The sequence below is a fragment of the Arachis ipaensis genome, chromosome B9 (genome assembly GCF_059453495.1).
Source record: "Arachis ipaensis isolate K30076 ecotype BB chromosome B9, ASM5945349v1, whole genome shotgun sequence".
NCBI classification, from domain to species: Eukaryota; Viridiplantae; Streptophyta; class Magnoliopsida; order Fabales; family Fabaceae; genus Arachis; species Arachis ipaensis.
The window spans coordinates 76,932,282-76,950,906 of NC_142444.1; the positions used below are offsets into that span (position 1 = coordinate 76,932,282).

The 18,625-nt window shown below is 41.6% G+C and overlaps 1 protein-coding gene across 1 annotated transcript; it reads right to left on the reverse strand.

The window, feature by feature from the left end:
* Positions 1-2,110: 2,110 nt before the first annotated feature.
* Positions 2,111-2,605, reverse strand: LOC107615554 (uncharacterized). The gene has a single exon (XM_016317608.1). It carries the CDS (start codon positions 2,603-2,605, stop codon positions 2,111-2,113), a length of 495 nt encoding a protein of 164 aa, XP_016173094.1.
* Positions 2,606-18,625: the final 16,020 nt, after the last annotated feature.

Consider the following 18,625-nt stretch of genomic DNA (forward strand, 5'->3'; position numbering starts at 1 on the left):
AGTCTCTGCTACCACATCTGGACCCAATACACTTGCTTCACTAGATTCACACTAACAAAGTGGAGACTAGCACTTCCGTCCATACAAAGCCTCATACGGAGCCATCCCAGTGCTCGCATGAAAACTGTTATTATATGTAAACTCCACCAACGGCATGTAACAATCCCAACTCCCGGTTGATTCAACACATATGCTCTTAGCATATCTTCCAATGTCTGAATAGTCCTTTCCGATTGTCCATCAGTTTGCGGATGGTATGCGGTACTAAGACATAGCTTCGTACCGAAAGCCCTTTGGAAGGCTCCCCAAAACCTTGAAGTGAATCGGGGATCACGGTCTGATACCATGCTCGACGGCACATCATGCAACCTTACTATATCCTTGATGTACAATCTCGCCAACTCCTCCATAGAACAGTTTACTCGGATAGGCAGAAAATGAGCGGATTTGGTTAAGCGATCCACGATCACCCAAATCGCATCAAATCCCGACCTAGTCCTCGGTAAACCGGTCACAAAATCCATCGCGATTCCTTCCCACTTCCACTGAGGAATCTCAAGTGGTTGTAGCATTCTTGACGGCTTTTGATGCTCTATCTTCACCTTCTGCCAAGTTAGACACTTGAATACCACTGTTGCTACATCACCCTTCATCCCAGGCCACCAGAACATCCTCTTTAAGTCATAATACATCTTTGTGCTTTCGGGATGAATAGAAAACCGACAGTTGTGAGCTTCTGACAACAATTCTCGCGTCAAACTCCCAACATCCGGTATGCAAATTCTTCCCTTGTATCTCCATAACCCTTCATCATCCTTAGTGAATTCTTCGCACCTCTTATCACCAACAGGTTGAAACAATTGCTGAAGCTTCTGCTCATCTTTCTGAGCCCTTTGTATTTCTTATTCAAACGCGCTTGAGATTTGTAGTTGGTTTAAACAAGCTCTCCCGGTAACTTCACCAATATCCAGCTTAAGATCCACGAACCTATCTACTAGCTCCTCTTCCTTAATTCTCATCCAAGCTATGGTTAAAGATTTCCGACTCAGAGCTTCTGCTACAACATTTGCCTTTCCAGGGTGATAACTCAACTTGAAATCATAATCTTTAAGCAACTCCATCCACCTTCTCTGGCACATATTTAGCTCTTTCTAATCAAAGATGTACTTGAGACTCTTATGATCAGAAAAGATGCTAAACCTTACTCTGTACAAGTGGTGCCTCCAAATCTTCAATGCAAATACAATAGCCGCTAATTCCAAGTCATGAGTGGGGTAATTCACCTCATGTGGTCTCAGTTGACGCGATGCGTAAGCCACCACATTAAGGTGTTGCATCAACACGCAACCCAAACCATTCAAGGGAGCGTCACAGTACACTTCAAATGGTTCATGCGATTCCGGTAAGATCAAAACAGGTGCTGAAGTTAATTTCTGCTTTAACGTCTAAAAACTCGCTTCGCACTCCGACGTCCACACGAATGGCACTTCTTTCCTTGTCAACTTTGTCATTGGTAGCGCAATCCAGGAAAATCCTTTGATAAATCTTCGGTAATATTCGGCTAAACCCAAAAAGCTCTTGACTTTCGTCACAGTCGTCGGTCTTTCCCATTCCATCACCGCTTCTACCTTATAAGGATCCACCGATATTCTTCCTTTACTCACCACGTGGCCTAAGAACTTTACTTCCTCCTTCCAGAACTCGCACTTTGACAACTTAGCGTACAACTTTCGCTCCTTCAAGATTTGCGGCACAATCCTCAAGTGCTCCACATGCTCTTTCACTGTTTTAGAATAACTAAGATATCATCTATGAAAACCACCATGAATTTGTCCAAAAAGGGACGAAACACTCTGTTCATGTAATCCATGAAAACAGTAGGTGCATTCGTTAACCCAAAGGACATTACCGCAAACTCGTAGTGTCCCCAGCATGTCCTAAACGCCGTCTTAGGGATATCATTTTCCTTCACTCTTATCTGATGGTAACTGGATCTCAAATTAATCTTGGAAAACACTCCAGCTCCTTGCAATTGATCCATCAAGTCATCTATTCTTGGCAGCGGGTACTTGTTCTTCACAGTCACCTTGTTCAACTGTCGGTAATCCATTCACAAGCGCATTCCTCCATCCTTCTTCTTTACCAATAAAACTGGCACTCCCCACGGTGATATAATTGGTCGAATGAACCTCTTGTTCAGAAGATCTTCCAATTGAGTTTTTAACTCCGTCAACTCTATCGGAGCCATCCTATAAGGCGCAATCGACACTGGTCTGGCTCCTGGTACCAATTCGATCGCAAATTCAATTTCTCTCTGAGGTGGAAACTCAGGGATATCTTCTGGGAACACTTCTGGAAAATATTTAACCACCGGTATCTGATCCAAGTTCTGGGCATCACCCAACGTATTCGCAGCCAACAGAATATAACCCTGACACTCCTCCCCACTACGATGCACCATTACAGAGTTCAGGTAATACCCCGTAGCTACCACAGCCCCATTCTCTCCTTCTGGCATAAACCAAATTTTCCGTTCAAAGCAATCCAACAAAACCCAATTTTTCGACAACCAATCAAACCCCAAAATCATTCCAAGCCCCACCATTGGTAAACAGATCAAATCATGCACAAAATCTCTACTCTCAAGCTTGAAACCTACTTGTCTAGAAGCTGATCAAGTCATAACTGTCTGATGCGGAGTATGTACATGCAGATCAAAAGGCAACTCTGACACTTTCAAACCTAATTCCTCAACTTTATCAAACGAAATAAACGAATGCAAAGCTCCAGTATCATATAATGTAACTAAGGACTTATCACCAATTAGACATATGCCTCTCATCAATGGATCCGCCTTGTAAGCATCCTTGGAATTCACAGCAAAGACTCGACCTTGATGCTGACTCTGGCCCGCATTCTGATTCCTCCCATGAGGGCAATCCCTTGCAATGTGGCTAGGCATCCCACACTTGAAGCAACCACCTAAACCAACCTTGCATGAGTCATAAGGGTGAAAACGTCCACAACGATTACAAGCTAAATCCGGAGAATCCTTACTCTGATTTCCTATTCCCTTAGCATACTGAAACTGATTCTCATTGTTCTTTCTGAAGCCCCCTTGGCCTTGAGGCGCATATCCTCCTCTCTTGAAGCTTTGTCCTCTCGGATGAAAGTACTTGCCACGCCCCCGACTAAAGCTCCCTCCATGAGTGTCCTTAGATGCCGCCACGGTCTTGGCATACTCCTCCACTACTCTAGCCTTATTCACCAAGTCGGAGAAGACACGGATCTCCATAGGAGTCACAGCAGTCATAATGTTGTTCTTCAAACCCCTTTGGTACTTAATGTACCTCTAACTCTCGAAAGTCTCTGGGTCACCCTAACACACCCGAGAAAACCTACAAAGCTCTTCGAACTTGTTGGTGTACTCAGCCATAGACATGGAACCTTGCTTCAGCTGCATTAGCTCCATCTCCTTCGCTTACCTTGCAGACTCAGGGAAGTATTTCTTGTAGAAAGCCGTTTGGAACACCTCCCATAGAATATCGGCATTCTGAAGCTGTAGCAAACGACACTCAGCTTGCCACCAGGGCTGGGCCTCTCCCGCTAGCTGATAAGCGGCAAACTCCACATATTGATTAAGAGGAACATTTTGTGCCTGTAAAGCAAATTTCATAGCCTGGAACCAGTGGTCCACTTCAATAGGATTTGTGGACCCTCAAAAAGTTGGCGGATGAACCTTGAGGAACATTGCCAAGGTCATCGGAACTCCTCCCGTGTTATCGCCGTTACCTTTAGCATTATCATGGGCATTCCCTTCGCCATTCCCATTGCCATTTCCGTTTCCAGCCGGTTGGCATGATTGTCAGCTGCTTGCTCATTCCTGCTTTCTCGGGTACTGATGGTCACGGACACCGTCGATAAGGAATTTCACAAGATTTTTCGCGTTGCAAGTATAGTCCTCAACCGACAAATAATCTGCGAATCAAATTTAGAAGGAATTGGTTGTCACAAGTTCAACCCCAATAAAGTAATTGAGGTATTTAAACCTCGGGTCGTCTCACAAGGAATGGGCAAATATGTGCATCAACATTGGTTAGAATTTCGGGGTCACAAGTCATGAGCAAGAAATCAAACTAGGAATCTTAATAAGCAAGTAATCTTGAAATGCAAGAAACTAATTCAAATAACTAAAGCAAGAAGTGAGCAATTCCAAACTAATAGGATAACATCCAATAGAATTCTACTCTAAAACTAAACAAATAACTATAACTGAGACAAAGCAATTAGGATTTTTGGGTTTTCAAATATGAATGATAAAAGCAACTCTTGGCTAAGCATGGGAATTGAGATCGCCATCCTTGTCTCCATATCAAACATTGACAATTATGAGGTACCAACCCATTAAATCTACTTCTCAAAAGCCTTAAGTACGTATTGTCTACTCCTAGGCTTGAAGTACGTTAAATAGGTTTGATCACATCAACCCATAAGTCCCAACCTATCTACTAATTAGATTAGTAGTGGGTTAGTGTCAATGGGTATTAAGTTGATCACCAAGGGTTCTCAAATCACCGATTCAATGAGACCCAATGACTCAAGGTCACTCAACTCCCCTAGCTTATGCTAAGAGTAGAGAAAACTACTCCATAATTGTTCATACCCTGGGTCGAGCTGTCCGACCCGTGATGTTCTACTGACGAGACAACCAACCTCTTCAGGTCAGGCCGTTCGACCTCTTCTCAAAGAGCTCGGCCAAATCACCAGAAAAGCCCAACAAGGGCCCGAACAGAGGAACACAACCCAAATCCAAAGGCAGCACAAGGCTATAGAGATAAGGGCAGTTCCCTTGAAGATAAGATGACCTCACTCAAAGATAAGATAAGATAACTAACTTATCTTATCTAAGAAGGTCACTCTACACCTCTATAAATACACTGGAGCACCCAGGTATAACTCATACTCTGATTCTACAAAAAACCTGCTTAATACCCTTGCTAACTTAAGCATCGGAGTCCCTTGCAGGTATCACCACCCTCCGGTTACAAAGGATCAGCAGCGCAGCCAGTCCAACAAGTCGGACACGACCGCTCCGGCCACCATCCACCAGCCGGACATGTCATCTCCGATCAATACAGAAGATCTCGTCCGAGATCGACCTACAGTTTCCGGTAACCCTCGGAACAATAATCAAGGGAAACATTTCATCAAACACATGGTAAGCATTACTAAAAGACATATTCAAAGTGCAATTAAATTGAAATTAGCAAGTACCCACTAACAATTATCAACATAAAATCACTCAAACAACACAATTAACCATGAAAATCATCAATGTAACATTAGCAATTCAAGATTCACAAGATTCATGAAATGGGTATAAAATGATAATTGACAAGAAAACATAAATCTAACACAAGATCTAAACAAAATTATGCTAAGGAATTCAAATTAAGCAATCAAAACTAGTAATTAACAAGATCCAATTCAGAATTCAACAAGGAAAGATCAATTCAAACTAGATCTAGAGAGGAACAAGGGTTTCTCTCTCTAGAAGAACAAAAAAAACTAAAAAACTAGCTAAAAATTGTGTCTAAGTGTAAAATGATTGATCCCCCCTTCCCCCTAGCATCCTTGGGTCTTTTCCATGCAAAACCAGCTTGAATTTGGGCCTCTTGAGCCTCAGAAATCGCCAGGCACAATTTTCTTTAATGAGGTCACGTACAGCTTGTCGCGCGTGCGCGCCATGTGTGCGTGTGCACCGATTGATTTTGTAATCCACGCGCGCGCGCCATGTACGCGTGCGCGCCGGTGTAGATTTTCCTAATCTGTGCGGATGCGTCCCTCTTTGCGTGCCGCTTCCAGCTGTCCTCATCCACGCGTGCGCGCAAGGTGCGCGTGCGCGCCCATGCTGAAGTTTCCAAAATCCAAATCTTCATGTTCCTTCCTCTTGTGCATGCTTCTTTTCTCTCTTCTAGGCCATTCTTGCCCTATAAATTCTGAAATCACTCAATAAACACGTCACGGCATCGAATGGTAATAAAAGAGGATATAAATATAGCGATTTTAAGGCAAAAGAAGCATGTTTTTCATCATGAAGCCATATTAAGAAGAGAACACCAAACCATGCAATTCTTGTGAATAAGCATGAAAAATATTGACAAAACCCCCCAAATTCTACACAATATAAACAACAAAATTGAGGTTTATCAAATCTCCCCACACTTAAACCAAGCATGTCCTCATGCTTAAAATAAAATAACCAAAGATCATGGTAAGAAAGGGCTCATGAGGTGCAAGTTACCTAAATGAATGCATGTGACTAACGTAAAAGCATCTATCTACTTCGTCAAGGGTAAATCTATCCTCCAAGAACACATATGTGCAGACGGGGTGAAAGTGATAGGTAGTTCATAAATCCTACCAATTCTAACATCACTATGAAGTGCATATAACTTGCTAGATGAACGCTTGTGAAAGCCGGGAAGAAGGATTTGAGCATCGAACCCTCACCGGAGGTGTATCCGCTCTATTCGCTCGAGTGTATAGGGTTCGTCACTCAATCCTCTCCTAATCATGCTTTCCAAGATTTGTCTTTCATCTAACAATCAAAAATTACTTAATGCATGCTTACAAGTATCATGAGGTCTTATTCATGGGTTGTAACGGGGCTAGGGTGAAGGTAAGGATGTATATGGTCAAGTGAGCTTAAAATTTGAATCCTTGATCAACCTAAGATTCCACTAGACACATAGAATAACCTATACAACTATAATACAATACCTAGCTACCCATGGGTTTCACTTTTCGTATACTCATGCATTCTTTTCAATTCACATCCCATATGCATTGTTATTATTACCTTGTCTTGGGGCATTTTTGTCCCCTTTCATTGCTTTCTCTTTTTTCTTTCATATTTTTGTTTCTTCTATTTTTTCCTATTTCTTTTTCTTACATACTCATATATACACATAATTTTTTTTCTTTTTGGTCCCCTTTTTCTTGGGGTTTCATGTACAAAAATTTTGATGCATATGGTTAAATCATTCAATATATGAATATGTTCCCAAATCCCTAAATTTTCAATTACAACTACAAATACATACCTTTACATCTGCCCAAGTTCCCAAGTATACCCTCCCATTTGAATGATACACACCTCCATTTACCTAAGCTAATCAAGGATCCAAATCTAGGGACATTCATTGTTTTTCACTTAGAGTTGTTGATGTGCTCTATTTAAGAATAAAAGGGGTTTATCATGTGCTCAAAATTGGTTAGCAGTGGTAGATAAAAGGGTTAAGGCCGTTTGGGAGAAGTGACTATTGAAATGATGGCCTCAATCATGTAAATGCATTCATACACAAAGTAATGGACATATAGAATCAAACAAAGAAAGGATTACAATCATAGAGAGAGAATAATACACACAAGAATGGGGGATAGTGGTTAGAAGATATAACCACACAATAGGCTCAAAACTCACATGCTTGTGTTCTTAGCTCAATCACTATGTTCCAAAATACATTCTTGAAGCAAGTTTGCCGCAAAAATTTTTTTTCAAAATTGGTAGGGTACCCCAAAATCACAGTTTCTTGGGGAAGAAGTCATTATTTTGACCAAGTAACTCTATAGGAACTAACTATCATGCAAGGAGTATTTACAAGCAAGACTAACTACACATGCAATGTACTAACTACTAAGCAAAAGATAAATCCATGGGTGTTAAAAGGAAGAGATTGTTACCCATGGAGATCGGTCGAACGACCTCCCCACACTTAGAATTTAGCACGGTCCTCCGTGCCACCAACAATGCGCAAGGGACGGTCGAGACCGGAACCTTCACTATCCCCTTCATCAGAGCTCCCATCACTTGGGTTTGAAGTGGATGTGAATATGTCGGGTTCCTCCATGCTAGGGGTAACACAACGCAGAAGCTTCTTAATGTAAGTATATCGGCGTTGGTTGCGCTGCTCATATCTATCAATCTTCCGGTGTAGATCTTCTATTCTTTGATAGGTGGATCTTTACCGTGGTTGTGACGATGAGGTGGAAGGAATAGTAGATGGAAGGGCTATATCAAGGCTTGGGTTGTTTACGGGAAGATGTAAGTATTTTCCGCTTGGGACCACATCGCCCTTAGCCGGAATTATAGCCTTCGTGTCCATGTCTTCCCAAGGAACACCCACAGCAGCAACTAAATCAGATACCAATGCTGGAAATGGCAATTACTACGGGCGTGGACTTGACCCATCGCTTGCTTAACAAGAAGTGAAATGTTCACCGGTCTTTCTGTGAGAACACACCAAACAAGAAAAGCGAGATCCGCCGTGTAGGACGACTTGTGGGTGTTAGGTAGCACATAGTGGGATAGGATCTGGGCCCAAGCTCTAGCTTCTACAGTGAGGAAACGTGCGTCAATGCACTTGGGCTTCATCCGGAGTCGATCATGGGTCCAAAACGTCTCTGGTTCAGCAATGACTCGGAGGATCGAGTCCCAATCAAACCCAAACTTTTCTCACTGATGTAAGACCTCTTGGTAGCCATCCATGTCACTTGGTACTGGTAAGACATTAAGCACTTGCTGAATAGCCTTTTCTGAAACTAAGACTTGCTTCCGGCGCACGTATACCGATTGAAGAGAGGGAAAATGGTAGTTAGTGTAGATTTCTACCATCGATGAGAGGTTGACCTCCTGTGGTTTTCTCAGAAGAAACTCCCATCCTCGCTATTCAATGCGGGGTAGAATACAAGGAGCCACCTTGTCTGGCGGGGCGAGGAGATGCTCGGCATAATAGTTTCGTTCAACCATGGCGGGGAACACAAGTTCACAGAAGCGGTTGGGGAACCTTGAAGAATCCCTTGCTGGTTTGCTCTTCTCTATTTCATCAATAGGAGCGGGTGCCTTCGCCTTCTTAGATAGGGATTTGGCTCCTAATGAAAAGTGCGCCTTAGAGTTTGACTTTTGGGGTGCCCTCTTTGTGGCTGGTGTTCTTGAAGCTTTCTCCTTGCCTTTGTTGGTGGCCATCCTGAAAAAGGAGGGGAAAGAAGGAAAGCATTAAACCCAAGGGATCATCTAAACAAAATATGCAAGTGAAAGATTGTGCCCAAAAGAAATATTGCAACAAAGTAATCATAGAGACATGGGTCACAACACTTGGCATGGGATGCAAGGGGGAGTAAAGCATGCAATATGGCATGAGAAGAATAATCTCAAGCATCCAAAACAAAGAGCAAGTCATGTTCAATGAGTATCTAATTAGCAAGTAATAAGCAAAGTGGATTCAATGCACTTAGAAGAGAGCAAGTGAATGAGAAGGAAGTACCAAATTGAAGATATATGACTAGAATAAACCAAAATGGCATATGTGCATTTCCTCAAACACTTGGCGTGCAGTTATCAAGCAATGAGCAATTATGAGATACTCAACCGATTAGAAGCCCAAAATGAGATATCAATCATGACATAAGATCATCCACTGACAAAGATAATGAAAAACAATCAAGAAGATCTATTAAAGCAATTTACAACTCAAATTCAACATCCATGGAAAAGCAAGAAAAAGGAAAAATAAACAACCAAAAAGAAAGTAGTGCAATCATACAACTAAAAGAGAAAATAAGTGAATCAACAAGAAACATCTAACTAGAAGATGAGATTATGCAAAGAAAGTAATAGATGAGATATAGAAGAAGTAGAACCTTGAGGAGTGTAAAAGAATCAAGGTAGAATTTTCTTTTATGAAAATGAGAAAGAGATAGAAGAGATGTAGTGTCACCGGTGGTGGTGTGGTGGGTTGTGGAAGAGGAAGAAGAGAAGAGAGGTGATGGAGAAAGAAGAAGAAAGAAACAAGAAAGAAGGTGGGAGAAGGATAGAAGCAGGGCGTGCGAGCTTTAAAACTGGTTCGCGCAACCGACGCGAGTGCGCAAAATGCGCTGGCGCGTCGATGAGGATTGGGCGAGGTGCGCGGACGCGTCCAGGGCGCGTGCGCGTGAAGTCAATTGGGCTTCTGGCACAGAGTTGGCACAAAGTAGGCATAACTCTCGGGTTATTTGTACTAGAGTTGGTATACAGCACAGGCGTGCAAACACGCATAGGCGCGCAGACGCGCACAGTGCGCGGATGCGTGCTTGATGGGGTTGGCTACCAGTACGGACGCGCGCAGTGCGCGGGCGCGTTGGTGCGGGTACAGATTAGGCACAAGTATGGCACAACTCTCTGGTTTTTGTACCAGGGAGTTCATATTACACCATCGGCGCGCGCGAACAGTGCGCTTTCGCGTCGATGGCCAAGTTGCAAGGGGCGCGCAGGCGGCATGCACGCTGGCGTGTGGGTGCCTGACACGAAATGGGCACAAGGTGGTCATGACTCTCGGGTTTTTGGCGTAGGAGTAAGAAATACACCACCGGCACGCGCACGCACAGTACGCTCGCACGCGGATGCCCTTTTTCCTTGTTTTTTTTTTAAACAACATAGAAAGGGCTATCCTAACATATTCTTGGCAGGTGTTTAAGCTAGTAGTAAAGAAAACACTCACAAATTCATGCACTATTCAAAACATAGCATTCTCTCTACTTCAACAATTCATCCATACCAAAATGATGAAATCTATCTAAATATCCTAGTTATCCAACAAGAACAATAAAACTAGCATTCCTAAGCAATCAACAATATCAAGAAGTCATAAAATTCACAAGAATCTAAAGCTAAAAGCACGAAGGTATACACAAGGAAGATCTTACCACGGTGGGGTGCCTCCTACCAAGCACTTTTCTTTAACGTCCTTAAGTTGGACGGTCCTTCGCTTAAGCTTCCTCTCCTTTTGGTGCATCCTCAAGTAGGAGCACTTCCACTTCTCTTGGTGACTTGTATCCATGGTACTTCTTCACTCTATGTCCATTCACTTTGAAAGTTGTGTCACTTTGAGGGTCAAACAATTCTACCACTCCATAGGGCTTTATCTCTTTCACCTTGAAAGTCCTTCCCATCTAGAACGGAGCTTGCCAGGCATAAATCGCAACCTCGAGTTGTAGAGGAGAACCTCATTACCTTCTTGAAAATCCTTCCTTCAGATGTGGTGATTGTGAAAGGCTTTAGTCTTCTCCTTGTATATTCGGGCATTCTCATATGCCTCCATCCTCAAGCACTCGAGCTCCTCTAGTTATAATTTCCTGGCCACACCCGCCTTATTAAAATCCATGTTACACTGCTTTACCGCCCAATAGGCTCTATGCTCAATTTCCACCGGAAGGTGGCATGCCTTACCATAGATGATCCAGAAGGGACTCATCCCTAACGGAGTCTTGTAGGCCGTCCTATACGCCCATAGTGCATCTCCTAGTCGGAGGCTCCAATCCTTCCTTTGTGGATTTACCACTTTCTCTAAAATTCTCTTAATCTCCCGGTTGGACACTTCTGCTTGTCCGTTGGTCTATGGGTGATAAGCAGTGGCAACCTTATGCAATACCCCATAGCGCTTGAGCAGTGTCTCTACTTTCCTGTTACAAAAGTGAGATCCTTGGTCGCTCACGATTGCTCGTGACGACCCATAACGGCATACAATGTGATTTCTAATAAAAGAAATGACAGTATTAGCGTCGTCCAGGCGGGTAGGTATTGCTTCTACCCACTTTGACACGTAGTCAACCGCTAACAGAATATATAGATACCCACTTGAGTTGGGAAACAGTCCCATAAAGTCAATGCCCCATACATCAAATAGCTCACAGAACCACATAGGTTACTGAGGCATCTCATCCCTTTGGGACGTGTTTCCCGACTTCTAGCACTGATGGCAAGACACACAGAACCGATTAGCATCCTTGAATAAGGTTGGCCACCAAAATCCACAATCTAACACCTTTTTAGCTGTCCTTTGTGGGCCAAAGTGGCCACCACATTCGGACTAATGGCAAGCTTCAAGAATAGGTTAAATTTCAGATTCCGGCACACATCTTTGAATTACTTGGTCCACGCCCCTCTTCCACAAGTGAGGGTCATCCCAAATGTAGTATTTGGAGTCACTCCTCAACTTGTCCCTTTGGTTTTTAGAAAAGTTGGGAGGGAAGATTTTCGCAACCAAGTAGTTCACCATTGGGGCAAACCAAGGAAAGCTATTTGACACATCATGCAAACTATCCAATGGGAATGAGTCATTGATCGGAAATGGGTCAAATTTTAAATTCTCAAGGTGGCTTAAATGATCCGCAACCAAGTTTTGAGATCCACTCCGATCCCTAATCTCAATGTCGAAGTCTTGTAAAAGCAAGACCCAACGTATGAGTCTAGGTTTTGACGCATTCTTTGACAACAAGTATTTCAAAGCTGCATGATCCGTGTATACCACTATCTTCGACCCTAGCAAATAAGATCTGAATTTATCTAAAGCATGAACAATAGCTAGGAGTTCCTTTTCTGTAGTGGTATAGTTGGATTGTGCTGCATCCAATGTTTTAGAAGAGTAAGCAATGACATAAGGGAGTTTACCATCGCGCTGTGCAACCGCGGCACCTACAGCATGGTTCGATGCATCGCACATTATCTCGAATGGCAGCATCCATTTGGGGCCTCGCACAATCGGTGCTGTGGTGAGAACTTTCCTTAACTCTTCAAACACTTTCACACATGCACTGTCAAACTCAAAGTCCACATCCTTTTAGAATAGGCGCGACAATGGCAAAGCAATTTTACTGAAATCCTTGATAAAGCGCCTGTAGAATCCTGCATCTCCCAAAAACGAGCGAACCTCCCACACAGATGAGGGGCGAGGTAAAGTGGTGATAACATCGACCATGGCCGGGTCTACAGAAATGCCTTCACTAGATACCACATGTCCTAACACTATGCCTTGTTGATGCGGGTGGAAACTTGTCTCTCAACAAATCTCCTTTCGGCAAGTGTACCGAATTTGTCGTCAAGTAAAAACTCACAATAGAGTGAGGTCGAATCCCACAGGGATTAATTGATCAAGCAACTTTAATTAGAAGAATGTTCTAGTTGAGCGAATCCAGAGTTTAGGTTGAGAGTTGCAGAAAATAAAATGGCGGGAATGTAAATAACAGAAAAGTAAATGCTAGAATTAAAGGACTGGAAGTAAATGACTGAAATTAAATTGCAGAATTTTAAATGGGAATGAGGGATTTGCTCATAAAAGTAAATGGCAGAAATTAAAGAGAATGGGTAGATCAGAGATGGGAAGTTCATTGGGCTTAGGAGATGTTGCAATTCTCCGGATCAAGTTCATTTTCATCTCTTCCTCAATCAATGCACTCATTGATCTCCTTGGCAATCTTAAGTGATTAAATTATAATTTCTTGCAATTCAATCTCTCAAATATTGATCAATAGCCAATTCCTTGGTCAATTGCTCATGAAAAGAGATGAAGTATGGTCACTGATTATACCACATGCATTTCCCAAATCAAGTATTGAGAGTGTTATAGTCACATACCCATCCAAACCCAATTTGGTCCAGCATGAGAAAGTAATTCTAGCTTGATCTCTTCATTCCTCTTTCAAGGTTTAAAAGAGATCCAAGTTTGAATAGCTTCCCTTCCAAGATAACTACTCAATTGGATGAAGATCGAAAGCTTTCAAGTAAAATCAAGAGAAAAGATAGAAGAAGAATAATGAAAATTAGTATTGATCCATCAAATTACAACAGAGCTCCCTAATCCAATGAAAGGGGTTTAGTTGTTCATAGCTCTAGAAAATGAAAATAAAGATGGAGAATACATCATAAAACTAGAAATTGCAGAGAAAGTAAAATATAGAGAGTAATTCCCTTTTTCCGACTTCTAGAACTCTTTTAACAATTCAAAGCTACTCCTATATATACTACTCTTCTCAGCTTCTAGTTTGCTCTTCAAGTCTTGGGCCTTTGGATCTTGAGTTTGAAGCAATTCTTTTCTTCATTTGGGCTTGGCTTTACTTGCAGAGAGAAAGTGCTAAGTGGGTAGAGACTTTAGCTCAGGGCGTTAGGAGTTTTAACATTTAGTGAAAGTATAAGTTCGAGAACGTTAGTGACACTTAACATTTTCACTAACGTTCCAATGTACCCCTTTGCCTCATGTTAGAGCCCACGTTAACTAGGTTAACGTGGCTTCTAACGTGGCCTTGCCAACCTTCGAGAACGTTAGTGACACTCAACATTGTCACTAACGTTCCAGTGTGCCCCTTTTTGCTTCACATTAAAGCCCACGTTAACTAGGTTAACGTGGTTTCAAACTTGGCCTTGCCAAACTTCGAGAACGTTAGTGACACTCAACATTGTCACTAACGTTCCAATGTGCCCCTAGATCTCACGTTAGAGTCCACGTTAAATAGGTTAACGTGGCTTCTAACGTGGCCATTCTTAGCCATCCCAACGTTAGTGACAATGTTGAGTGTCACTAACGTTGGCTCATCATTCATTCCTCATCGTTAGCTTCCACGTTAACTAAGTTAACATGGAAGTTAACGTGGCTCCTTGGGGGTTGTGTGGTTGCTTCCAACATTAGTGACGATGTTGAGTGTCACTAACGTTGTCGACAACTCTCACTTCTTACGTAAGCTCCCACGTTAACCAAGTTAACGTGGAAGTTAACGTTGTGTGTTGCATCCTTAGGCCAACGTTAGTGACAATGTTGAATGTCACTAACGTTGGCTTCTCTTTCTCCTTTAACGTTAGAGGCTACGTTAACTAGGTTAACGTGGGCTCCAACGTGGCCACTTATGAGTGTTTGCCAACGTTAGTGACAATGTTAAGTGTCACTAACGTTGGCTCAACTTCCCTTCTCCACGTTAGAGTGCACGTTAACTTAGTTAACGTGACTTTTAACGTGGGCAATGATGGCTTTGAGAGTGTTATTGGCAATCACTTTTCTTATTAACCTTGCAAGTTACCTCCCTTTCCTTGCTTCCTTTGGTCCTGAAATCAAGCAACAGAGTGCATCAAAGTTCTAGTCCAAGTCATGAGTAATGCAGCATACAATTTGTCACTAAATTCATGCAAAATCCTCATGAAATAATGTAAAATGCACAATGTATGCTTGAATCAAGGCGTAGGTGAATATCTACCCAAAACTAGCTTATTTCCTAAAGAAATGCATGAAACTACCCTAAAAACAGTAAAGAAAAGGTCAGTGAAACTGGCCAAGATGCCCTGGCATCACAACACCAAACTTAAAGCTTTCTTGTCCCTAAGCAAGTGCTGGAACAAGAGAATGATGAATGGAATATCTAGAGGAATGAGTCATTCTTGTGGAAGTCATGTTACTGATTTTATGGTGGTTTCATACATAGCAACTTAGGTTCATTCCATTACTGGCTTTCAGACTTTTATCATGTCCCTAAACACTTACTTTGTTTATATCCCATGAGACTTTTATTCATTGATCCTTTTATTGTTATTTCAAGGGTTATTTGTGTTATTTAGGCTAAGTGCTCTGTAAGGGGGCAACTCTTTAAGATAAGCTTTCAGCCAACACTCCTGAACCAGTTGGTTCAAGGTGCTAGGTGTTGAAGCACCCCTAAGGACTTACTCACTCAAGTCTCTCCCCCATACATACACACCACAGGCATATAGTTTATTTATTTTCTTTTCTTGAGACCTTGGTGTCCAGCACCTCTTTGGGTTACTAAATGCTCTGTAGTGAGGGTTACTCTTGATAGTGGATTTTCAGCTAATAATCCCGGGTTAGTTAACCCAAGTTACCAAGTGATAAAGCACCCCTAAGAGCTTATTCATCCAAGTAGATCCCTCACACAGGAGCACCACAGACACTTGTCTCAAGGTCCAAACCATTGGTGCCTAGCCTTATTGCTTACTCTTTTTCTTTTGTTTTTCGCTTCCATTGTTCTTTCCCTTTTCTCTTATTAGGATCTTGTTATTAACTTAGTCTCATGGGTATATCCAAAGTCAAGTATTCAGGATAGATAGTTGTCCTCCTAGCCTTGTGGTTAACCAAGTTAGCTAACTTATGACTACCCCAAAGATTCATGAATGCACTTCCACATTATGAACTCTACTCTGGTCTTTTAAAAAAAACATAAACATTCTCTTCTTCATTTGATTTAAAATGGACAAGCTTACAAGTAAATAAGGGAAAGATGCAGTGACATTTAAACCAGAAATCATGGACCTATTCAGAAAGAAAACTTAAAAGACAGAATTTAAAAAGTTTAAACATAACATGGAAGTAGGTTCTATTTCATACAAGATCTTCCTTATTTAAAGCATAGAAAACGATGGACTAGAAAGAACTCCACCACCTTTCATTCATGTGGATGCCCATGCTCCCATCCTTGCTTGTTGATGGGATATTTTCGTGGAAAAATGAATTTCTCCAAAACACCCAAACTTAACCGGCAAGTGCACCGGGTCGCATCAAGTAATAATAACTCACGGGAGTGAGGTCGATCCCACAGGGATTGAAGGATTGAGCAATTTTAGTTTAGTGGTTGATTTAGTCAAGCGAATCAAGATTTGGTTGAGAGGTTTGTGATTTGCAGAATTTAAATTGCATAGAAAGTAAAGGGAATGGGTAATTGGCATGAAATTAAAGAGAACAGGAATTAAAGTGCTGAATCTTAAAGAACAAGAAATTAAATGGCAGAAACTTAGAACGCAAGAAATGTAAATTGTAAAATCTTAAAGTGCAAGAAATGTAAATGGCTTGAATTGTAAAGGGAATGGGGAGTTGGATTTGCAGAAATTAAACAAGGAAATGTAAAATTGCAACAAGCAGAGAAATAGAAGAAGACTTGGATTGAATCGGATCTAAAACAGAAAAGTAAAATGAGCATGAAAGTAGTAAACAGAGGATGTAAAATTGGAATTCAGATCTCAGGACCCAAGAGACTAGAAAACCAAGTCTAGATCTCAAAGCCTTCCTAGATCCAACAAGAACAATTGCAAAGGAGATTGTAAATTGCAAAGAAAGTAGATGAAGAAGCAAGTAACCGAAACTGAAATTCAATTAAGCAGAAAATTAAACAAGATCCCAAGGTGAGATTGAAACAGAATTTCTTCAATTCTCCACCCAAAATCCAAGACAAGAAAAGTAAAGAGTGCTGGGCAAGAACAAGGAAGAAGAGAGATCGATTCTCCTCCCAAGTTCTCTTGAATTAAAACAACAATGCTAAGAAATGTAAAAGTGAGCTCTAAGCAAACCGAAAAGAAAGCTATTCTAAAAAACTAAAAGGGAAGCTCTCTTAAAAACTTAAATCCTATGCTATTTATACACTTTCTTCAAATGGTCTTCAAGCCTTCAATTGGGCCTTTGCTCTTGATGGAATTGGGTTGATAGAGGCCTTGGTTGATTGCTCTTGGAGTTTGGAGAAGAACCGAATTGAACCGGGTTGGAATCATGAAAGCTTGAGTAAAAGTTGGAGTAAAAGTTAGGGTCTAACTTTTGCTCCAACTTTTCACATCAGCACCCTTCCTTGCTGATACCAACGTTGGGGCAAAAGTTAGCGGTCTAACTTTTGCTGCAACGTTGGCCTCCCCTTGCTTATTCATGGCGCCAATGTTAGCCAAAAAGTTAGGGGCTAACGTTGGCGCAAACTTTTGCTAGCCCAGGGAATGTTTTTCATGTGCCAACGTTAGCCAAAAAGTTAGGGGCTAACGTTGGCGCAAACTTTGGCTCATCCAGGGAATGTTTTTCATGCCAAAAGTTAGCCAAAAAGTTAGGGGCTAACTTTTGCTCCAGCTTTTGCCCAAAAGTTAGCCAAAAAGTTAGGGGCTAACTTTTTCTCCAGCTTTTGCCCAAAAGTTAGCCAAAAAGTTAGGGGCTAACTTTTGCTCCAGCTTTTGCCCAAAAGTTAGCCAAAAAGTTTGAGGAAAGTTAGGGGCTAACTTTTTCTCCAGCTTTTGCCCAAAAGTTAGCCAAAAAGTTAGGGGCTAACTTTTGCTCCAGCTTTTGCCCAAAAGTTAGCCAAAAAGTTTGAGGCTAACTTTTGGTCCAGCTTTTTGCTTCCTGGTTCATTTTCAATTAATCCAAAAGTTTGAGCTAAAGTTTGAGGCAAACTTTTGCTCAAACTTTTTGTTCTCTCTTCCTCCTAGCCATTCCTTCTTGCATCAACTTTTCTCCAAGCTTTCTTCACCTATCAATAATCAACCAAACACATCAAAGCTATGCTCAAAATCATGAGATATTCATTCTTTCATAATATGTGACAATTATAGCATAAAACCTCATGAAATAGCATGAATTCATACATGGTTGATTAAATCAAAGGAAACATGAAAATCTACCCAATTGGCTTGCTTTTGGCTCAAGAAAGTGCATAATTCAATTGAAAACAAAAGAAAAAGGCTAGTGAAACTAGGCTAAGATGACTTGTCATCACAACACCAAACTTAAAGCTTGCTTGTCCCCAAGCAAGAAATGATTTATTGAGAAGAAAGAATGAAATGGAAGAGGATGTTCATGCTAGTAGAGTGTTATTGGTAGTTCATGGGGTTTTATGTGGATATGTACACACTCACCTCTTATTGACTCTTAAGCCTAGAAAGCCTCCTTCAAGCTTCAAGTAACATACTGCTATGACCTCTCATTATTCCTTTATCCTTGGCTATTATCTTGTTCATAAGCTTTATTTGAGTGTCATGTGTAGCAAGTTCATTTCCTTTTCTTTATACTTG